The sequence below is a fragment of the Carlito syrichta genome, unplaced genomic scaffold (assembly GCF_000164805.1).
Source record: "Carlito syrichta isolate Samal-C Ts95f unplaced genomic scaffold, Tarsius_syrichta-2.0.1 Scaffold305058, whole genome shotgun sequence".
Lineage (NCBI taxonomy): Eukaryota > Metazoa > Chordata > Mammalia > Primates > Tarsiidae > Carlito > Carlito syrichta.
Window position 1 is genome coordinate 80223 of NW_007249154.1, and position 24815 is coordinate 105037.

General features: G+C 33.9%; 1 protein-coding gene across 1 annotated transcript in view; it reads left to right on the plus strand.

Moving 5' to 3' along the window:
- The window catches only part of LOC103263401 (gephyrin-like), a 324475-nt gene that overhangs the window by 32066 nt on the left and 267594 nt on the right, over window positions 1–24815 (plus strand). The window contains exon 2 of the mRNA XM_021713947.1: window positions 8894–8972. Coding sequence (XP_021569622.1) covers window positions 8894–8972 — 79 coding nt within the window. The remainder of the gene's footprint in view (window positions 1–8893; window positions 8973–24815) is intronic.

Genomic DNA, 24815 nt, shown 5'->3' on the forward strand with positions numbered 1-24815 from the left:
GGCAACCATTACCATGATTTTTTTCACCTTTGATTAGTTTTATCTGTTCTAATTCTCATATGAATGGATTTATATAGTATATGTCCTTTGGCTGGTAAGACTTTTCTCACTCAACTTAATATTTTTGAAATTAATCCATATTGTTGAATATATTATTGCTTTCTATTGTTGAATAATATAGTGGTCCCTTGGTGTCTGAGTGTCCTTGGCAAATTGGTTTTAGGACCCCTTACAGATTGTTTCCAGTTTAAGCAAATATAAAGAAAGCTGCTCTAAGCACCCGCGTATGTAAGTTTTGGGTGTTAACATAGTTTTCATTTCTCCAATAAGTGTCGGGGATTGCAATTACTGGGTTGAAAGTTAATTGCCTATTTAGTTTTTAAAGTAACTGCCAAAATATATTGTAGGATAGTTGTACCATTGGACATTCTCATCAGCAAAGATTCCATTTCTTTGCGTCTCCTCCAGCATTTCTTTTGTCACTATTTTTTATTTTAGTCATTGTTGTGGGTATGCAATGATATCTGATGGTTTTTATTTACATTTCCCAAATGCCTAATGTTGAACATATTTTTGATGTATATGTTTGTGGAGACTGTTATGAGACTTTACTGTGGATGGGGATGTCCAGCAGGCCAATCCTTAGGCTCCTGGGGGTGTGCGTGGGCACTGGGAGTAATGACAGTTGGCTCGTTCTCAGGCCACTGGGTGGTGAATGCAGGCATGTGGCAGCCCCATCACTGGAGTGCGCGAGGTCTCTGTTGGTGGTAGACCCCAAGTGAGCCCGTATTTGGGTCCTCAGACTCCCTGTGCAGGTACTGGCTGTGGCAGTAGCAGACAATGTGTGGGCCAGTTCTTGAGTTCTCAGGTGGCATGCATGGCTGTGGTGAACCCCAGCAGGCTAGTCCATGGCACTCTGCTTGGAGCCCTTTTCACTGCAGGAGCAGGTTCACTGTCAGTGGCAGATGCCTCTGAGAGGTTCTCTCTCAGACTCTGGGGAGTGTGCACTTTGGCTGCTTATGCTCTGGAGACAGCCTCCCCGATGTGCTGTACCATTTGTTCCTCTGAATGTAGGGTTCTTAGTGGGCTCATGTGCCAGAGGTGTGGCCATAGGGAGATGTAAGCGGGGTCTCTGGGATGGGAAGATGGAGTAGCTATTGGGCCTAAGAGTATGATGTCTAATTGGTGACTCTGCTGTCAAAATGCTGCAGAACTCCAACAGCTTGGATCTTTGGTTGGGGTTGGGGGAATGGGGAACTGGTGTGAATTCTCTCTCTCTGGCTACAGTCTCCAGGTAGGTCCATGTACTAGAATTACGACCCCTGAAGGCTAAGAGGCTGTCCCGTAGCCAGTATTGCAGGCATTTGAGGTGGGAATGTGGAGTGCCAGGGGTAAGAACAGAATACTCTGGCATAGTTCTAAATGTTTCCTTTTCCTCTTACCTTGGTAGAAGCACAAGGACTTTTTTTTGGATAATATTTTCTATGAGAACCTGGTAAAGCTCCTGGTAATAAAACTTACCAGAGCATGGTTTTTGTTGTTTCATCTCTATAACTAGGTCCGCCTAGAGTTTTTGACTCAGACTTTTCTACACCATTTCTCCAGAAATTTGTTCATTAGAGTTCAAATTTTCTTATGCCAGCACTGGGTCCTGTGTAGGATTTTGCTCTGGAATTTCTGTTCTGGTAATTTGTGATTTGCAGTCTCCAATTTTGGGGGCAGTGGTTTGCTTTGTGACCTCACTTCTCTTAAAGATCTAAGAGGTGCTGCTGATATTTCAGTTTGTTGAGCCTGTTAAATTGTTGTTTCAATTTGTTTAGCTTTTTGCTTGTTGTCAGCATGGAGTGATGATTTTCAACCTTCTTTCAGAAACTGAAAGCCGCCTTCTATTTTTCATGTACCTCATTCAGTTTTTACAGTAATAATTTTTTTGCATTTAGTTTCTTTTGTTAGAAGAGTTTAGGAAACTTTTCTTCTAGCAGATTGAACTTGGTAGAACTTAACCATGAAGAAAAATATCAAGTGACTCTGTTATTTGAGGTATGAGGAACATGTCTGTTAACATGAATATGCTTTAAATGGGGCCCAAAATTCGATTATCTTTAAACTTTCCCAATAATGTTCTTTTAATACACAAAAGTTTTATATTTTGCTTAAGTTCAGTTTGTTTAATTTGTCCTTGGTAGCTTGTGCTTTTGGTATCATATTTAGGAAAGTATTGCCAAATTCAAGGTAATGAGGATTTTTGCCTGTATTTTCTAATAAGAGTTTTATAGTTTTGACACTCATATTGTGGTCTTTTATCTGTTTCAGGTTAATGTTTATACATGATTTGAGGGAAAGAGTTGAACTTCAGTCTTTTGCAAGTGATTTCCAAGCATGATTTCTTGAAGATGTTGTTCTCACATAGAATAGTCACAGTGTTCTTATGAAAAATGAACTGAGTAAAAATATATAGGTTTATTTATGGATCTAATTTTATTCAGTTTATCATTACGTGTCTACCATTATGCCAATATCACACTATTGTGATTACTGGAGCTTTATGGTAAGTTTAGATTAAATAACAATGTAAATCCTACAATTTTGTTTCCCTTCTTTAAGATAGTTTTGGTTACACAGTGTCCCTTGCAGTACCATGAATTTCAAAATCCCAATCTATTTTTTCACAACAAATGTTGGGCCCCATTTAAAGCATATTCATGTTAACAGACATGCTTCTCATACCTCAGAGTGGGTAAAGTATTTGTAAATCATATCTGTTAAAGATCCAGTGTGCAGCGTAAATAAATAATTCTTACAATTCAGCAACATAAAGACAGCCCAGTTAAAAGTGGCCACTGCACTCCAGTCTGGGTGACAGAGTGAGACTCCAACTCAAAAAAAAAAAAAGTGGTCAAAAGAACTGAATAGACATTTCTCCAAGTAAGGTATAAAAATGGCCATCAAGCACATGAAAATATGCTCAACGTTATTTATTGTTAGAGAATACTCCTTCACAACCCACTGGGATAGCTAAATATAGAAAGACAGATAATAACAACATGAATGTGGGGAATTGGTACCCTTATATAATATTTGTGACTGTAAATGGAGTAGCCACTGTGGAAAACTGTAATTCATCAATAAGTTGAGCATAAAATTACCAGGTGTTTCAGCAATTTCATTTCTGGGTGTATACCCAAAAGAATTGAAAATAAGTACTCCAGCAAATACTTGTACATGCATGCTCACTTCAGCACTATTCACAATAGCAAAGATAGAAGCAACCCAAGTGTTGATAGGTTGATGGGATACACAAAATATGGTATAAATATTCAATGAAATTGTGTTTGGTCATAAAGAGGAATAGGATACTGGTGCATGTTATAAAATGGATGAACTTTGAAAAGATTATGCTAAATGAAAGAATCCATGCACAAGAAATCACATATTATATGCTTTCATTTGCACAAATTATCCAGAATATTTTATATAGTGACATTATACAGATTGGTGGTTTCAGATGCTGGGGAAAGGAAGGAGTGGGGACTTGCTGTTAATGGGTATTGGGTTTTCTCTTTGGATGATGAAAATGTTTTGGAACTACAAAGAGGTAGTAGTCACATAATATTATGAATGTAATGAATTACAGAATTGTGCACTTAAAATGGTTAATTTGATATTGTGTGCATTTGACCTTATTAACAAGAAAAGAAAATATGGATAGATTTGCTTTGAAAATTGAACCAAGAATTGTGAGGTCTAATTTTTAAAAAAACATTTGGTATTAATTAAGCTATTGTATCTATTTTCAAAATGGAATAAAACAGATCATGTGCTGGAGTTTTTTGGTGTGATTTTACAATTACAAGGTATCGAGGTTGTCTACCAAGCATTTGGCTTTCATACTGTGATCATAGAAAAGGACATTTTTGGAAAACTAACGTTCCCAAGAACCAACTCCTAACTTTTTGGTATTCAGATATTTGTTTTTTGAAACACTTATCATTTTATGTCTTTATTATTTTCTCACTTGTTTCATCTAACTTTGAATAAATTAACTGGAATCTCTCTGTAGTATAAACCTGAAGTTTTAAAAATTGTTTTTGTGGTGATATTTCTTACTGTGGAATTTTATTTCATTGGCTATTTGGAAACAGCAGAATGAGTGAATTTTGAGTTAAATCTGTTTTCTCTATCTTTAGCAATTTTCAAACAGTTAATTGTTTGATTTTTCAGGTTTTTAGCATGGTACAGTATAATCAGGATCATTAATACTGAATTTCTTTGATGCTGTATTTTAGACATGAATTTTGAAGATAGTAATTCTCTTATTACAGGAAAATTTTTCTGACTAGAGAAAGGTAAGATGTTAATGTCATTCTAGAAATAAGAAAGAGATGGTTAGGTCTTTCATACATAGTTTCAAATAATCTGATGCAATAAATAATAGAACTTATAAAGATTTTATAAAATATAATAGTGATTATATGTAATGCTACATTAGACTTATGAGTATGTTTGAAAATGAATATGCAGTGCTAAGCACATAATAGATTTCAACTCTTGCCATGAGATGAATATGTACAGAAAAAAGTGCAAATTATTAACTAAGAACCCTGCTAAATAATCTAGTTTACAAATAGTTCTAAGTATACTAAGTTTGAGTACTGATTCGTGCTGACCATGGACAAACCATCATTTTCATATGTGAAATAATAGAGGGTAGAACTAGTGAAGTTTTAAGTGTGTACGTGTGTGTTTCACCTTGTACCAATTTTCTTTGGGAAATTTCTTCAAGTAAAATCTTTGAAAGTTATCTAATATATAAAACAAATAAAAGAACTCGTTGAAAGAGGTAAAGAACTTCCGTAGAATCTATGGAATCCCACGAAACACAATTTCCTAACCACTTAACTAAAAGATCCTTTATATTTCTTTCAACTTAAAAAATATGTGATTCTTGAATAATGCTTTGAAATGACATTTATTTTCACATAGTATATTTTAATTGTATCACTTTTTTGTTTTAAAGCTATAGAAATGCATCGTAATCTGGAATAATGGGAAATAAATGAGAATCATGGTCAATATGGCATAGTGGCTAAAAGTACAACCTCTGGATTTATAGGGCATGGTTTCTTTCAGTACTGCTATTTAATAACTACGTAATCTCTAGTAGGATGCTTACTGTCCCCATCCTCCAGTTATCCCATCAGTAAAACAGGGATAAAAATAATAGGTCTGTCTTTGGATAATTGTGAAGATTAAGTGAGGTAATGAATGTGAATTGCTTACCACATGATGAAATGTTAACATATTTATCTTACTATGTATCAGAAAGATGAACATTTACAGAAAAATTCATATACATAGCTATGACTTCTGCTACAGAGTGTTTTACAATATTTCTAGGTAATTTTCCCTTCTTTCCTCTCTGGGTTAATTATTATATTAACATCAAACCAGATTGAGATGCAAGTTTATAATTTTTGTTAGTACCATGTAGTTTGACTACATGTTTCTATTGTAATTTTTCCTGCTTTATCTGACTTTTGTTATAAAACATTGAGGAATTTTCATTAATTAGTGGAGCATCCCTGGTGGTCTAGTGGTTAGAAAAAAAAATGAGTGGAGCAAATACTATAGTAATTTTTTTAGATGACTCGTATGGGAGAAAAAGCCAGAAAAATAGGGTGGCAAAAAACCATCACTTTCAGTGTGATTTATACATGAAAAAATATTCACTAGCTTCTTAAAATTAGTCACTTCTTATTTATGATTCAAAAATGACATTTTTTGCATTTATGAAAAAGTCTAAATTGAAAACAATAAATATACTTTATTAGGCAGCCAAAGTTTCAGAATTTTTGTTAAAAGATTTCTTCCTCTGATTTTAACTTAAAATTTGATGGTACATGCATTTTGGAAAACTGTCTTCTTTAGCAAAAGTCATTTCACAGATAGCTGACTAGCAAGCCTTTAAAAGGGCAAAGGTTTACTCCATTTTAATTAAGCCTCCAAAACTTTCAGGCTCTTTAAGTTTATAACTAAGCCTTTCATATATCCCAAAATGGGCAAGAAATATTATGAGAACAAATTTTATGATATAATATACCTTCAATTTTAGTTCGGCTTAGCTGGAAATCAACTTTTCTTACAGTGTATCAACATTTTTTTTTCTTTTTGGCCCAACTCTTTTCTTTTTTCTATTTGGCCCAACTCAGAAAATGGTATAATAAAAAATATTTGCTTTAAAATTTTGAAAAGCAGGTAATTTGTCACAAATCAAAAGATTAGAATAAATGTCTATTAAAGATGGATTGAAAATTATATATTAATAAAACTACTCCACCAATTACAAAAACAGTGAGGAGATATCTTGTTGGAAATTAATAAAAGTTCAAACATTTTCAGCTTTAGATGTTTTTAATGTATTATTTTTGTGTGTATTAATCATTTGTATCAGAGGCAGATATAGATTTTGAGAGCTTAAAGCTTGTGGTTTTGAGACATTGCAATAAGGGAATATAAAATAAAAATATTAATAAAATATCAGGTAACTGATCTTTGAAAGGAACTAGGCAAATGTTACATATTTTTGCTCATTATGTAGATAAGAAATGGCTAAGACATATATAAGATTATTAAATTGAAATGGAAAAGAATCACTTAATCTTTATGTTAACAAAGATAAAAATATTATATGAATAAATTTGTTTATTTTACCTTCATTTGTGGATGGATTTTTTTTTTTTAATCAAGGTACAAACCTTTGGATTTATAGTTTTTCTCCAATATTTTAAACATTGTTCTATTTTCTTCTGGATTCCATAGTTCCTGTTGAAAACTCATCTTTAAGTTTTGTTGTTGCTGTTGTTTTTTAGTGTGATATGTCCTTTGTTTCTCTCTGGCTGCTCCTAAGATACACTTATCTTTGATTTTCAGCATTTTGACTGCTGGTTGTCCTTTTCACTTTTTCCAGTATGGTATTTCCTAGTCTTCCTAAGATCATTCTCAGTTTTGGGTTATTCTCAAGAATTTTTAATTTTTCTGAAAGTATTGTTTCTCTTCATTTTTTCCTCTGCTTTATTGTGACTGCAATTATATGTATGTTAAACTGTTAGATATCAAAATGCCCCTTATGCTTGGTTCTTACCTTGCTTGTTTTTACCTTGCTCTGCTTCATTGTGGATATCTTCTGCTGATGTATCTTCAAGTTCATTAATCCTGTTTTTTGCAGTATTTAGTTGATTATAAAACTCACCCATTGACTTCTTAATTGCAGATATTGTGTTTTTCAAATATAAATTTACTATTTAATTATTTTCTTAGATTTTAATTCTTGCTGAAATTTTTCTTTTTTCATCGACTGAGGTTTTTCTTTGCTCTTATAATAAAAAGATTTTTTTGTTTTATTTTTAGAGTTGGGGTCTTGCACTGTCACCTAGGTTGGAGTGTACTGGCATGATTATAGCTCATTGGAGCCTCGAATTCCCGGAATTAAGTGATTCTCCTGCCTCAGCCTCCCCAGTGGCTGGGATTACAGGCACATGCTGCCATGCCTTTTTATTTTTTTAGAGATGAGGTTTCACTATGTTGCCTATGCTGGTCTGGAACTCTGGCCTCAAGCAGTTCTCCTGCCTCAGCCTCTTGAGTCATTGAGATTACAGATGTGAGTCACCACACCTGACTCAGTAAATCCTGTTAAGACTTACTTGTCTCCTAACTCTGTACTGTGTATAGATTTGCTTGTATGTATTCTTTTTAAATTAACTATAGGTCACATTTTGTGCCCCTTCCCATACCTTATAATTTTTATTATATACCAAAAATTGTTTATAATAAAACAGCAGAAATAGGCATAAATGTTATTTTTGCTCAGTCATATATTAGGAATATATAATGATGTGCTGATCGCCTCCACTCAACCATGAATTGAACTACATGGAGTTTGGATGACAGTTTTAGATACACATAGACTACCTCTGATTTTTAACTGTCTTATGGTCAAGAGCTGTGACTTGCATTTTTTTTTTCCTCTGTGGTGACTTTGTATTTTTATGCTGTAAAATTGTTGGAGAATTTTACTCCTTTCTGGTCCTGCTTCCTTTTACTCATTCTCCTTCCTCATGGTGGGAGTGGGGGGTAATAAGAGGTGTCTATAGATGTTTTGGGTTGGGAGGAAATGTCTTGGAGGAAGACCCACTGAAATTCTATTCTCACAGTGGTACGTCCCACCTGTTCTAGTATGAGTTTGACTCCTAATCACCACAGCACTACAAGAATTATCATTTGCCCTCCTTAGCCTCTTCCCTTCTTCCCCTTCACTTCAAATCATCTTATGCAATTACAGCACTCAACAAATCTTTCAGGGAGAAAACTGTCTGTATTGTTGTGTTCCACTAGATTCCAGTTTGTCATGCCGGTCTACAAATCATCAAGAGCTATGGTTTCTGTTTTCCTTGGTAAAAGTAGTATCCTTCATTCTGATCCTTTTCTGATCCTTAGCCTGTGTCTAAATGGCTCATTCTCCCAGAAATTAAAATAATTACCAGGCTCAAGTGATGTAAGTTCAGTATATAATTTTTGTTTCCACTGCTCTCCATTATTTTAAAAAATGTGATTTTGAGAGGTATTCTGTTTATTTAATAGTTGTTATGATAGCTGTGAATTGCCATTGTGTATAGTAAATCAATCTTGTAAGAACGAAGTTTAGACCTACATAGATATTATTTTATAAAATGTACTATTTGTTACTAAATTTACCAGGCCTAAAAATCAATCGGTATGCATGTTTGGAAAAAAATAAAACAAGCCAATTTTCATTTCAAAATGTCTTGTTCAGTAGTAGTTTAAATGAAATATGAACAAAAATTAATTTTCTTTTCTTTCCCCCTTTTCTGTTTAGTGAGTGATAGTTGCTTCAGGAATCTTGCAGAAGATCGCAGTGGGATAAATCTCAAAGATCTCGTACAAGATCCTTCTTTGTGAGTATTTGTTTTCCAGTATTTAGTATAATTTACAACTTTTTTTTTATTGGTGTTCCTTTTTTACAAAGAAGTTACAACTGAGAACTAATTTAAGGTAGAGACATTTCTTATTTTCTGATAATTTGTATTATGTAGAGTGAAGTTGGATGAAACAATTTCTTTTTAGGAGTAGAGTATTTTAGAAGAAGGAATGTGTCATGATTAATGATCGACTTTGAAGGAACAGGGGTAAGGCTGATGGTATCCTGCCAATGTGGCAGTAGATAATAGTTAAGGAAGATATTGGTAGTTGATTTGCTTAGAAAGGTGAGATTAAATTTGTTCACATCCATATTAGGCTTTTTGAAATATATTGTTTCTAATAATTATTTGTAATTATAATAAGTATAAAATAATTACTTATAATAATCAATATTTGAGTATGTTGTATATATTTATAATTTTTTATATTAGAAAACTATGTGGTACAGGAGTTTTTGAGCATTTTATAGATTTCACTTTTTAATTTTCTTATGAGTCACTTCCATTCTTTATCAGCATATATTCTACCATAATATTACTTTTTTATTTCATGAATTATTTTTTGCAGTTTTATATTTACTAGCAAATATGGATACTATCTTATATAAAAACATACTCTCCCAGTAGGATCACCCTAATTAAAAAAAAAAAATCAAAGCTAGTTAAGCTGGGGCAGCAGGGAAAAGAAAATTGAGTTCTGATAAGTGCTTTCTTTAATTATGTATATTATGCATGCAGTAAACTGTATCATAAAAGAACGTCCATCTACCTTCCACAACTTTCACTAATAAATCTTTGAGAATTTCGTGAGGAATAAACACAAGTATTTCTTGAACCTGAAGGTTATTATTGATTCTTTAATGGTTGACTAGTCATTAAAAAAATATTATTATGAAAGAGTGCTTAAAATGTATTGAAATATTAAAGTTTATAAGGTTATAAGTTTGGCATGAGTGTCCAAATCCAGTTTCTTTATTTTTTTCTATTCTCAATCTGTCTTTTCCTCACACAAAGATTGTTAATATTCTTATTCCTTGATTTTTATTCCTGTGAAGATTGATAGTTGTCCTTTCAGTCCTATGAAAATTTAACCAAGAATATAATTATTCTATGTGGATGTAAATATACCTAGTAAATTAATATTGAATAATTAATTGCATGGAGAGTTCTATTTTCCTTATGGATATGGATGGAAACTTTATAATTTCTTCAACATACCTCATTTATTTAAATGCATAAAGTAAATTATTATTATTTATTATTTGTAAGGCATATTTTAGTATAATAGTATTATATATCTGCTTAATGCAATACTACCATGAAAAAATACACTCATGAACTTCAATGGTATAAAAACTTGAAAAATTACACTTGAATAATGGATTATAATAATGAATTGTTGTGTTTTGAGAAAATTTGATACTTCTTCCTAGAATATAAAATAATATTCATCATTTAACCTACCACTAAAGTCTACGTTTGATCTTAGTATTCTAAGAAAAATTGATCTCCGACTACTTCACTGGGTGGAAAAAAAATTAGAATATCTATTTTAAAGTAGCTAGATATCTCAACTTAGCATCGTTTTCCTAATTTGGCATTGGCCTCTTGGCAATAATATAGTATGTTAGAATGTAAGCATTCATGGAGAATTTGTCTTTGCCTCTTCATACTTGTATTTTGAAAGAACTTTTTCTTTGTTAAGAATTGTCAGGATGTACTATTAATTACTTATTCATAGTTTAGAAAAATATTTATCAGGTAAAATCCTTTAAAGAAAGAAATGCCTAGTGTGAAAACAAATTTTTTTTTTCAGTTATGATGGGAAATATTTTATTCTGAGTTCCATTCTGATTGCAATATTTACATAGTAGAGTCCTCATAGGTGAGTTTTTTTGTTTGTTTGTTTGGTTTTTTTTTAAAGCCAGATGCCTCTTTTCTGTTTCAGGCTCTTGACATAAATCTTTACTACCTTTCCTGGATTCATGTACACTGGATGGTTCTATATGAAGTTGAATAGTTTATGTTGCAACATTGAATAGGAAGTATGTCAGAAATACATTTTTTTAAACAAAAATTCCCTCATTAAAAAATTACTGTCATTTGATGAGTACTATAGACTAATGTAATGGTTATTAAAATTGCATACATATATTTTTAAAGGAACTGTCCCAAATAAATATTATTAGAATAAGATATATATTGAATGAACACTTTTTATATTAATATGTCTGGAAGATTTATGTTATGATTCACCCATTTGAACTGCTAATGTTGAAAGGAGTTGATGGTAAATTAAAGAATTAATTATTTTAAGCACCAATATTGTTAGAAAGGAAGACAGAATAATAGAGGAGGAAAAAGTTGATTAAGGGAAACCCAGGCTTATCTACTCAATATTGACACAGAATATGTATTAATAGTGTTGTAATCAGATAAATAAATGAAATTTATGTGGACACGGTTCAGAAATAAAACTGTAATGAGTTTTATTAAGAGAGAGCGTGTGTGTTTATGTATATGTAGATAATGATGTTTAAACCAAAAGCAATCAGACTAGATGAGGGGCCTACTGCCTCAGAGGAGAAAAAACAACCTAAACTGACTAAATCATACTCTTAAGTCTGTGTTAAGCTGATAGAACAATGTAATAGGCATTCTCCATTTTACCTAAAACTACAGTACATACTCCAAATGTAATACAACTATTTACTGGGCTTGAATGAACTGAGTGAGCTGTTTTGTGAACATGACAAAGCAAGAACGCCAGGGGAGGAAAAATAACATGAGAAAATTGTGAATCTCTAAGCAAGACTTTCTGGTTTTGCTTTTTAACTTTTGATCTGTTGTAACTGTAGGTGCAGAATGTAACTTGTGGCAAGGTAGAGATTAAGAGGTGACCTGACAAGCTCGTTCCTTTGGGTAGTTACTCTGAGGATCCTTGTTTCTATCACAATCCAGTAGGTATGTTAAGTGTAAGACTAGAGGAACTTGCCATTCTCTTTTTGCTGATTAATGTACCTAAGGGTTTGTTTGATTTAGTAATTTGCATGCGTGCCAAATTTTGAAAGAAAATATTTAGTTGTTTTAGTAGCTTATCTTCTATTTAGAATTATAAATATATTAAGTTTTGATTTCATTTTCTGTATGTGTAATGTGTCTATTTGGTTGTGTTATAAGGCCTCCTGTTGCAATTGTGGTTTCTCATTAGTGCATTGGAAAGTATTATCAAGTTTAACTTGATGTTATCACTATATTAGAAACATATCTAAGGTGCTACATAACTTTGATACATTCAAATAGCTAGTCTTGGTGTGATAAAATTAAATTATTTACATGGAGAAATGCATGCTGTGTAAGTTATAAAAGTCATTTATGCTGTTTCTTTTGAAGAGATGAATATTATAGGCAAAGGAGATACTGTATGTAAAGTACTTTCTTCTAAATTATATTCATTTGTGTTCTTTATGGAGGCAATTCTCAAAAATACTTTTAAGTTCCCATAGACTATGTGCTGTAAATAAGAGATAAAACATATTACCTTGTTTATGCGTTAGATTTCTTATTGCTGATTTATAAGCTAGCTTAATTATTTGAACTCTGACTCATGTATAGATAATATTAAAATCTGTTTAAGAATCAGAAGTGAAAGAATACATAAGAATGACAAGACCTAGAGAAATCTGTTTGAACTATTCATGTTGCTGAAGCTGATTGTATGTTGGGGGGGGGACTCTTTTTATTTAATTTGCAAGGGCCCTTAAAAAGTTAGGACCATTTTTGATGTGCATTGGGTAAGATAGTTAGAGGAAGAATTGTTTAATTCATGGAAGAATTGACCATCTCTGAATGCTTTCTAATTCAGATTGCAGTGTATTAGTAAATTTCCTAGTCACATAGGGAAAATTTTCCATTGTATGTATATACCCCATTTTGCTTATTTATTCATACATCAGTGAACACTTGGGTTGCTTCTTTTTTTGGCTGTTGTGAATAATTTACCTATGCACATGAGTGTACAAAAGGCTCTTTGGGATCCTGCTTTCAATTCTTTTGGATATATACCCTGAGATGGAATTGCTGGATCTATGATAGTTTTACTTTTAATTTTTTTGAAGAACTATCATATTGTTTTTCATAGCAACTGGCTCCACTAGCAATGTCTGAAGATTCTACTTCCTCTATATCCTCACCAACACTATTTTTTTTCATAATAGCCATCCTTATGCATGTGAGATGATATGTTCTTGATACTTTTTTTTGTTTGTTTTTTTGAGTTGGAGTCTCACTCTGTCACCCAGACTGGAGTGCAGTGGCCACTCCCGGGCACCGCAGCCTCGACCTGCTGGGTTCCGGCAATCTTTCCGCCTCAGCCTTCCAAGTAGCCAGAATTACAGGCATGCTACCACGCCCGGCTGATTTTTTGATTTATTGTAGAGATGAGGTCTCGCTGCCCAGGCGGGTCTCAAACCCGCGGGCTCAGGCAATCCACTCACCTCAGCCTCCCAAAGGCACAGGATTACAGGTTGAGCCACCGAGTCCGGCTTTGTTCTTGATACTTTTAATTGAACTTCTTTACATCTTGTCTTTGTTAATGACTTTGATGCAACTAATCTAGAGAGTAAAGAGAAGAGGGCGTTTTCTATGTTTGACTATTAGGAAACTTGTATATATTGTGAGGTAAACAGCATAGAACTATGTTATGTATTCAGGAAAGTAAAAATTCTCTTCACTATTATAAAAATTAGAGCACAAATAAGTCCGTAGTAATTCTGTAATCATAGCATTTTAATTAATTCATCTTTCTATTTGTGTTATTTGACGTTTATTGCTACTGCTCTTGTTATACTTCTTGGAAAAGAAATTTTGTTTGGTGTTTACCAGCTTGGAAAGGCAGCACACTGATTTAAAAACAATTATCACTTGCTAATTAAAATATTATTTGGTTATTATAGATCATTTGTGCTTTATAATGGCATTCTAAGTTTAAGAACAATGATAAAATTGTATGAAACAGTTGTACCTAATTGTAAGTTTCTTGGGCATGAAAATTTTGATTACCTTTATGTACTACATTACTTATTTTACCAAATTTGGTGGAAACTGTATTATTTTGAAGGTTCTGAAACACAGCCTCATACCCCTGAGTATACTTAGCTTCACACTACAGTCTATCTGATTAAATGATATTTTAGTCCCTTGGATCATGCCATTAAATATGAAGGAAAGACAGCATTGCTGTCTGAAAAGCAGTCATCTCTAAATATAGCCTGTACTTATCTGCTGGTGTTAGGACAGGTTGCTATGGTGAATTGAATTTCTTAAAAATGCCAGTCAGCAGAGGATACACAGTGGTTTCTGGAGTAGTTATTTTTCATAGAGCTGTACATTTTCATATTACGTTTTCATAGTTGAATTTAGTTATTTTTTTATGGACTGTTTATGAAATTTCAATTTTAGACTATCTTTGAGAGCTTTACTATTAAACAAAAGAAAATAGTTTTTATATTATTATCATTTGTTTCCCTGCAGATAGATTTCATTTGGTATAGAAATGTATTTTTTTAAAAATTTTTATTATAAAGATGTAGGGTACATTTTAGGGTTAGGTATATAAACATTGATCATGCAGGTACCCTTGTTGATGAGGTATGCCCCTCCCACCCCTAGCAGTTTCCCTCAACTGCCAGTCCTACCCTCCCTTCCCTGACAGTTTCCTACTACTGCCAATTGCTTTCTTATAGCATTATAATTGTTCCAGGTCCATTTATGAGTGAGAGCATATCGAACTCTGTTCTTTGTTTCTGTGATAAATCACTGAGTATGATTGACTCCAAATCCATCCAAGTTACTACAGAGTCCATATATTTATCCTTCTTTATGGCTGCATAATATTCCATTGTGTATATGTGCCACATTTTTTTAATCCAGTCCAGCTTCGATGGGCAACACGGTTGGTTTCATGTTTTTGCTATTGTGAATAGAGCAGCAACAAATATACTTTTTCTTTTTTTTTTAAAGAGACGAAGTCTCTCTATCTTGCCTGGGCTTGTCTCAAACTCTTGGGCTCAAATGATGCTCCTGCGTATGCCTCCCAATATGCTAGGATTATAAGTGTGAGCCACCATGCCTGGCCTTGTCTTTTTTTCTTTTTTTAAAATTTTCTTCTTTCAAATCATTTTGTAGAATGATTTGAGTTCCTCTGGGTATATTCCCAATAGGGGAATTGCTGGGTCGTATGAAAGGTCAATTTCTAGTTCTTTCAGAAATCACCACACTGTCTTCCAGAGAGGTTGTACTAGTTTGCATTCCTACCAGGAGTGTAGAAGCGTTCCTTTTTCTCTACATCCTCGCCAGCATCTGTTGTTTGTTTTATTAATGATGGCCATTCTTAGTGGGGTTAGGTGGTATCTCAGTGTGGTTTTGATTTGCATTTCTCTGATGATGAGTGAAGCTGAACACTTTTTCATGTGTCTGCTGACTGCCCGTATATCTTCTTTTGAGAAGTGTCTATTCATGTCTTTTGCCCACTTTTAAAGGGGGCTGTTTGTTTTTTTCCTTTTGGTGCATTTGAGTTCCTTGTACATCCTAGCTGTTAGGCCTTTGTCAGATAAACAGTTGGCAAATATAGAAATGCATTTTTTAATGGCAGTGTTTTAAACATTATTGACTTTTCATTTTGCTCTGTTGCAAATAATTCTGCTAAGTCTAAGACAGCTACCAAAGTTGTCTTGTTTGTAATCATACCTCTAAATGTAACTTTTTTTTCTTTTCTTCAAACTCTTGGGCTTTAAGTTTAAAATTTTTATCATTGTTAATCGAATTCTTTTCTGGTGCTGGATTAGTTATATATTTATTGTTCTGTAAAGTGTATATTGGGATAATACAGCTTAATCTAGCCTGGTGCTTTGTTATTATGGTACTGTTCTGTGTCAGAATTATAAATCAGAAGACTGTGTTACTTTTAGAAGACATTTATTTCTTCATTTCCATCTTTTCCTGAGAGTATATATCGAATGTTTTTCCTTTTTTTTTAAATTAACGTTTTTTTTTTTTTAAAGAGACGAAGTCTCTATGTCTTGCCTGGGCTTGTCTCAAACTCCTGGGCTCAAATGATGCTCCTGCCTATGCCTCCCAATGTGCTAGGATTATAAGTGTGAGCCATCATGCCCAGCCTTTTCTTTTTTTCTAAATTTTCTTGTTTTGTATGTCTAATTTTTTTTTTTTTGAGTTGGAGTCTCACTCTGTCGCCCTGACTGGAGTGTAGTGGCTGCTCCTGGCCACTGCAGCCTCGACCTGCTGGGCTCCGGTGATCCTTCCGCCTCAGCCTTCCAAGTAGCTGGAACTTCAGGTGCGCGCTACCACGCCTGGCTGATTTTTTGATTTATTGTAGAGATGAGGTCTTGCTGCCCAGGCCGGTCTCAAACCTGCGGGCTCAGGCGATCCACTCACCTCAGCCTCCCAAAGGTGCGGATTACAGGCTGAGCCACTGAACTCGGCTTGTATGTCTAATTTTTAACAGCTTCATTTGTTTTATAATTTATTTAATTAGAAAGCATTAGTAATATTTAAATTATTTAGCAATTAGATATAATAAACATAATTCCTGTAATCAAGGAACATATGGTTGAAGATGGATAGTATCTTCAATAATAAGTTTTCTGCCTGAAGCATATAGATAGCTAAACCCATATTTAAACTTTTTAAATTAAATAATGTATCATTTTAGTTGATTCTTTCATCTTTAGGATATAGAAACCTAATTCAATCTTGCTTTAAAAGCAAAATGGCACTTGATTGGCTTATGTAACTTAGGAGTACATCTCATAGAAAAACAAAAGAACTTTAGGTACCAGGTCAGTTGTGAGGACCTCAGAGAGTAGAATTGGGTTTGTACAATGGGTTTGTTTCTCTTCCCTTATACCATCATCTGTTCTGGTCTCTTTGGCTTTAGTCTCATTTATGGCAGTCATACTTTCTCCATGAAAGTGGGAATATAATTGCTAACTTACTCTGATTTCCTGCCTTTTAGCTCCATGACCTCCTCAAATGTAAAATCCCATGGGAAAGTATTAATTTAATTAATCTTGTATACTCAACCTCAACCGACCACTGTGGCCAGGGGATAGTCATTTGATTTCCTGGTCATGGGAATGTGCCTATTTACTCTAAGTAAATGGGGAAGAAGGTGATCCTCAAAGAAAAAAGTGCTAAAAAGTAAGAAATGCCCACCCTGTTCTTTCTCAGTTGTTAATTTAAGGAAGGACTTACACATTGACAAAGATTGTTATTGCTTTTGTCTATACATATTTCAATCAAATAGACAATTGGTAGTAATATCTGTTATAATTTTAAAGAACTACATAGTTCAGTTAATTGATAATAGTTCCTTATTTGCTGTTATTATTGACTATATAATAATACACACACATACACATATGAAGTAACTCAGATGAATTTATGAATTTATTACTTTAAGTACAACTTGCTAGAAAGCAGGTTGAAGGAATAATAACAGGTTATTCCTGTTTTTCCATACTTTATTTTTTAAAAGAGGAACTTTGCTTCTTTAAACCAAAAAGGAAAAGGAGTCAAACATTCCTATTCCTCATTCCATTATAATATCTTAATATCTCTGAGGAATTTAATTATACAGAAGTTTGATGGGTATACTCATAAAGTGTTTTAAGAGGAGATAATCCTTGAAATGAAGCTTATGTTAAAAAAGAAAGAAAAACAGAAGGAAGGGAAGAATGATAGGAGGGAGACAGGAAGGGAAGAGGGTGGGAAGGAGGGAGGGTGGGGTAAGGAAGGAGGAAAGGAACGAAGGAAGGGAAAAGGGAAGGAGGAATGAGACTAAAGAAACTTAAAGTAATACGGAAAATGAAATTTAATAGCCGCAAAGGAAAGCTTCAATGGAATAATGACTGTTGAGTCCTGTATATTAACTCCTTTATGGAATTTTTAATGAAAGAATGTTGGCTCTGCATTGGGAAGAAATCATACAGGCAGAAATAGAAGTTTGCTAATTAAAAATCTGCGTAAGTATGCTTTCCTAATGAGCTTCCAAAGAAGTACCTGCTTGTGACTGAGTCTAAATTAGGAAGAAAATGTCAAAAGAAAAGCTAGAAGATAGTATTTGCTTCTTTTCTGGATGTTTTGAGAATTTAAATTTTTAAAAAATACTATTCTTTGAGAGATTATAGAGAATTAAATTACCTCTAGTTAGCCAGGAAAATTTCCATAATATTAAACTATTGGCCAGCAGTTTCAGGGATACCAGCCCTTGTTATTACCTTGACAAGTATAGTAAATGATAATTATCATAATTTTTTTCTGCTCTCTGAGAGAAATTAAATGTAAGGTAAGTTGAAAAGGATGCCTGATTTTTAAATTTCAGACACTCTACTTAGGAAGGAAGGCTGACTGTGCTAAATGAACTTAGATTTTTCCCTGTGATTGCCCACGTGCTCCTATGTGTTTTCTTAGCTCACACCCTAGCTTTTTACACTGTATTATAATTGTCTGTGTACTTTGTGTTTCTCAATGGATTATAACCTCCTTAAGGGCAGGGACTATGTTCATGTTTATTGTTATATCACCTACCATAGTGTTTAATTCACAGTAGGCCCATCAGAAATATTCCTTAAATAGATGGAGGAATGAGTGTGTGAGAGTTATTTAATGACTACATGAAAGAATGGGTAATGGAGAGAGTCACAAACTCAACATCTAGTGGGTATATGCTGGTAAAATTTGCCTTTTCTTTTTCCTCAGGCAGTTCTGTCTTACCAGTGAGCAGTTTGTTGGTGTTCAATACAAAAGTTTATTCTCTGGCAACCTAATAAATACTTTTATATTTGACCAACACTGGTTCTCTTTGTGGCCTTTTTAAAAAAAATGTAGATGTATATGAGATAATGAGAGCTCTAACTCCAGGAGCAAAAGGAAATAATAACCTCACTTATCCTCATGGTTTTTGATGTACAGGCATTTGTTGCTCAGAATACCCAAAATAGATACAGTCCAGATAGTATTCTTTTCTTTCCCAATGAAATCAAGCAGGATCCCCAAAAGCATTTTCAGAATTTAATGTGTCTTCTGATCAGCTCATGTTGAGAAAAAACTTTACATCATAATTTTGGTAGAGATATAAATATTTTGAGTAGTACAGGCCTAAATTATCTTATTTCTTAAAAGGCAGTACTGTCATGTGTCACTTAATGACAGGGATATATTCATAGAAATATGTCCTGAGGCAATTTTGTCATTGTGCGAACATCATAGAGTGTACTTACACAGACTTAGGTGGTATTGCCTGAAAGGTGGTACCTATAGAAACCTAGAAGAAACTTAGCTTATTCTTAGTTTAGTCTTTTTGCCTCAGCATAGCCAGTATAAAACATTCAGACATTCTACTGCAGGACAAGCAGCAGCCTGTCCCATCCCCCCTTGACAAATCTTCATCAGATGCAAGACCAGGACAGCCCAACCTTTCAATTAATGATTTAGCATAATAATCTTTAGTAAACTTCTAGGTTCCTTGTCAAGGCCGAAGATCAAAGATCACCCTTTGGCTGGCCAAAGTCATAAAAGTGATAATATGACCATTTTTTGTCAAGGAGTTTGTGAATACAAATGTCTAACAAGTCTCTTGCAGCAAAAAGCCCTCCAGGCCCAAACTCTCCAAGTTAACCTAATCAGGCCTTTGTGACCTACATGACACAGATAAACCCCACCATGGCAGCAATCATGTGACTAACCCACTCATCTGCCTGTTGTCCATCATCTGACATCAGTACCTGCACTTGCCTGCCCCTTTGTAGTGATATGGAGCAGACCACCACCCAATCACCTTAATGATCTTCCTCCATCAAGGGGAATGGTTAAAAGGACTCAACCACAAACAGCCAGCGGCCATTGTCTTGCTAGAGTGTGGTGTGCCTTGTGCTCTTTGAGCTATGGCTGTCACCATGCTTCCTGGGTTTGGTCCCCTCCCTCACCTTGGGGAGGTGAATCTCCTCTCTCCCTTCTCTTTCTCTTTCTAATTTACTTTTAAATAAATCTTTTCTTTCTTTACCTTTTTGTGTGTTGCAAATCTTTGTGTTACTCGTATCTCTGGGTTACTGGTGCTGTGCCTCCCCTTCTCCATCTACTCTCATCCTATCTGTACCCTAACATTGCCTACTACACAATAGTAATAGGTAGTGGTATAGCCTTTCGCTCCTAGGCTACACACTTGTGCAGTATGTTGCTGTATTGAATACTACAGGCAGTTACAATACAGTTACCTTTTCTCTGTTGGAGAGAAACAGAAAAGGTACAGTAAAAATACAATATAAAAGATAAAAAATTGTACACCTTTAAAGAGTACTTACCTTAAATAGATTGGAAGTTGCTCTGTGTGGGTCAGTGAGTGAGTTGTGGGTGAATGTGAAGACCTAGGACATTATTGTGCACTACTGTGGATTTTCTAAACACTATAAACTTAGGTTACACTACATTAAAAAAAAGTAATTGTGCTATAATGTTAGGACGATTATGATGTCCCTAGGTGATAGGAATTTTTCAGCTTCATTATAATCTTATGGAACCACTATCCTGTAGATGGGCCATCATTGACATAAACGTTATGTGGTGAATTACTGTAATTTTAAAGGTGGGTTAACAATATGGCATTTTTATTTTCCTCCTTTCAAGTTTTATCTTTCCTTCTTTGTGGATTAACTTGGGAAAAATATATTAGTTGCAGAGTATGATATGAGGTGATGTTTGTATTCTGGTCAGAGTTGCACTTAGTCACCTGACATTGAGTGCAAATTTTTATAGTTCAGTTAGAATGGAAGTACCAGAATTAAATCTTGACCATCTATTTTTAGGGACAAATGCATGAAATGTAATTCGGGTATTTTTCAGTTCTTAATTTATTATGAAATTTTTTTTTCTCCTCTGTCACTAAGACATGAATTTAGGAGAGATTAAAAAAACCAATGAGTATTGATTATCTACTATGTTTTACTTAATTGTAAGGCCTGGAAAATAATGGTGAATAATGTAGGCATGGTGTCTACTGTAAAGGGGCTAGGAGGATAAAATGGGGATATAGATTCCTGTTTTTGCTTCTAGGATACTTCTGCGAAGGACAATGGCTTAGAAAAGTGGTAGATATTTCTAATAAGATATAATCCAAAGATCAGTTGTACATTCTGGTAATATATTACATTTCAAAATGGTTAGAATTAGATATTTCTAATACACATTCTTTATAACTTTTAAATTTAGTTATTTCTTTGATTTATTCAGATCAATGACTCAGTCAAAGTAGTTGGATTTGAGAAAGCCATCTGCACTAAGTTGTGGTTTGTTAGTTCTTTTCTTAAAACTTAATATAAAAAACTGAACACAGTGTTTCAGATATGACCTGCATGTCATTGAGGATATGGAGACTTTTGCTGAAATTATATTTGTTGTACTTCTAATTCTTTGTGAGTTCATTTTAACTTTTTTTTTCTTTTAAGTAGGTGAGGAACTTGGTCAGCTACATTACCTTTCTATCCTATCTCTTTTATTTTTAAACAACTATGCTCTTTATTGTGACATAAATCACATACTTTATAATTCATCCACTTAAAGTTTACACTTCAATGCTTTTTAGTATAGTCACAGATTTTTGCAGGCATCACTATTATCAATTTTAGAACATTTTCATCTACTCAAAAAGAAACCCTGAGCTGTTGGCAGTCTCTTCCCATTTTCTCTCCAACCTTCTTCCCATAGGCAACCATTAATCTACTCTTTGACTCTATATATTTGCTTATTTTGGACATTTTACATAAATAAAATTAGAGAAATGTGGTATTTTGTGACTGACTTAGCACAATAATTCGATAATTTCAAGAGGCATCCATGTTAAAACACATAAGAGTACCTCATTCCTTTTTATTGCTGAAAGTATTCCACTGTTTGGCTGTATCACATTTTGTTTATCCAGTCATCAGTTTACAGAAAAATTTCCCCCCCACTTTTGGGCTATTATAAAAAATTCTACTATGAACGTTTGTGTTCATGTTGTTGTGTGGACATATGTTTTCCTTTCTTTTGGGTATATACCTATTAGTGGAATTGCTAGGTCATATGGTAACTAAATTTTAAGGAAGTATGAAATGTTTTCCCAAGTCGCTAACCCTTTTTTCCCTTTTTTCTTATCGTGATAAAATAAACATAACATTAAATTTACCATCTTAATCATCTTTAATTGTACAACTCAGTGATATTAGGTACATATTGCTATGCAATGATTACCACCATTTAGCTCCACGGCTTTGTTATCTTCCCCAGTCAAACTCTGTGGACATTAAACACTGACTCTGCTCTTTCCTTTATTTTTCCATGCCACCATCTTGGTATGCATGAATGCTGAAAAGAGAGGCAAACGCCAGGTTCTTCTCAGGCCGTGCTCCAAAGTCATCATCTGGTTTCTAACAGTGATGATGAAGCATGACTATATTGGTAAATTTCAGATCATTGCTGATCACGCAGCTGGTAAAATTGTTGTTAACTTCACAAGCAGGTTAGACAACTGTGGCGTGATCAGCCCCAGATTTGCTCTGCAACTCAAAGATCTAGAACTGTGGCAGAATAATCTGCTTCCATCCCTCCAGTTTAGTTTCATTGTACTGACAATCTCAGCTAGCATCATGGACCACAAAGAAGCAAGAAGGAAACACACAGGAGGGAACATCCTGGGATTCTTTTTCTAGGGATTTAATATATATGTACAAATACAGTGCCTCAGTGGACAAAAGAAAAAAACAAAAACAAAAAACCCACTGACTCCCTGTTTCCCTTTGCCCCCAGATCCTGACAACTACTATTCTACTTTGTTTATTAATTTGACTACTCTAGGAATTGCATATCAATGGAATAATACAATATTTGTCCTTTTTTGACTGTTTTATTTCACTTTAGCATAATACCTTCAAAGGTTCACCAAGTTTTAGCATGGTCAAAATTTATTCCTTTTTAAGACCAAATAGTAGATATTGTGTAGATATACCACATTTTTGTTTTTTCATTCATTCATTCATTGATGGATACTTAGGTTACTTTCACCTTTTGGATATTAGGTGAATAATGCTGCTGTGAACAACGGTATGCAATTATTTGTTAGATTCACTGCTTTCATTTGTTTTGGCTATATATTAAGAAGTACCATTGCTAGATCATAAATAATTCTATCTTTAATTTTTTTTTTAGGAATCGCCATCTATTTTCTATAGTGGCTGCACCATTTTACATATCTAACAGCAATGTATGGCGGTTGCAATTTCTCCTTATTGCCACCAACACTTGTTTTCTCTCTCTCCTTCTCTTCCCTTCCCTCTGTCTTTTTTTCTCTCCCCCTTCCTTCTTCCCTTCCTCCTGCCCTCCCTCACTCCTTCTCTCCCCGATCCCAACCTTCCAAATGGATATAAAGTGACTCCACATTGTTGTTTTCATTTAAGGTTTCCTAATAACTTGTGATGTTGAGCATCTTTGCTTGTGCTTATTGACCATTAGTGTGTCTTCTTTGGAGTTCATTGGAGTCCTTTGTCTATTTTTTTATTCAGGTTGTTTTTTGTTTTTGAGTTGTAGGAATTCCTTATATAATGTATGTATGAATTGTTAATAAGATATATGATTTGTAAGCATTTACTCCCATTCAGTGAGTTGCCTTTCACTTTGTTGACAGTGTCTTGGTTCACTGTCAAAAATACACTGTATTTTTAATTTTGATGAAGTCCAACTTATTAATTTTTTATTTTGTTGCTTGTGATTTTGGCATCATATCAGAAATCATTGCCACATCTAATTTTATGAAGCTTTTCACCAATTTTTTTCCTAAGAGTTTATAGTTTTAACTCTGACACTTAAATCTTTGACTCATTTTGAATTAAATTTTGTATAAGCTATAAGGAAAGAAAGGATCTAATTCATTCTTTTGCATGTTGGATATCTAGTTTTCTCAGTAGTGTAACATTTTGATTCCTTTAATTTTAAAAAAAATTTAAGTATTTTCTCATTGATTGCTCTAGGGGTTACAACAAATACGTTGTCAGAATCTACTTAAAATTTAATTTAATCCCCTTGAGATATAATGATATTACTCCTATATAGCTCTATTCCCTTTTCTTTCTTTTTGTGCAATTATTATAAATATTTCCTCTGTATATGTTACAAACTAAACAGTGCATATATTGTTATAATTACTAGTTTATATAATTTTATTTCTTTTTAAGAAGCTAAGAGAAGAAAAAGTGCATGTATTATAAGTATATACAAGGGAGGATCCAAAAAAACCAGAATCATCTTTTGGAGGGTGAGTAGGACAGGCTTCCCCTGCTAGGTAACTGTTCTAGGAATCCATTGACATCGGTGTACCAGCTAGCATTGTTGTGAAGGCTGCATTTGGCTTCAGTGAATTTTGGTGGGGGGAGATTCTCTCAACATGTTTGCCTATTTCATGATGGGTGATTTATGAAGACACTTACCCACACTGTCCTGAGTGTTCAGTTTTTGACCAAAAACGGCATGAGTCCCATGCCCCATCCTCTATATTCACCCAATCTCACCTTGAGCAACTTTTTTTTTTTGTTTCCTGGGCTGAATAAACTCAAAGGGAAATGTTTTGCCAATGTGAAAGAGGTGAAACAAAAATGGCAGAAGCAAAAAAAGGCATTACAGTTGATGAGATCAAAAGTTTTTTAAGCAATGGAAAAAGTATCTCAATAGATGTGTTGCATGAAATGGAGAGTAATTTGAAGGTCACTGAAATTTAAA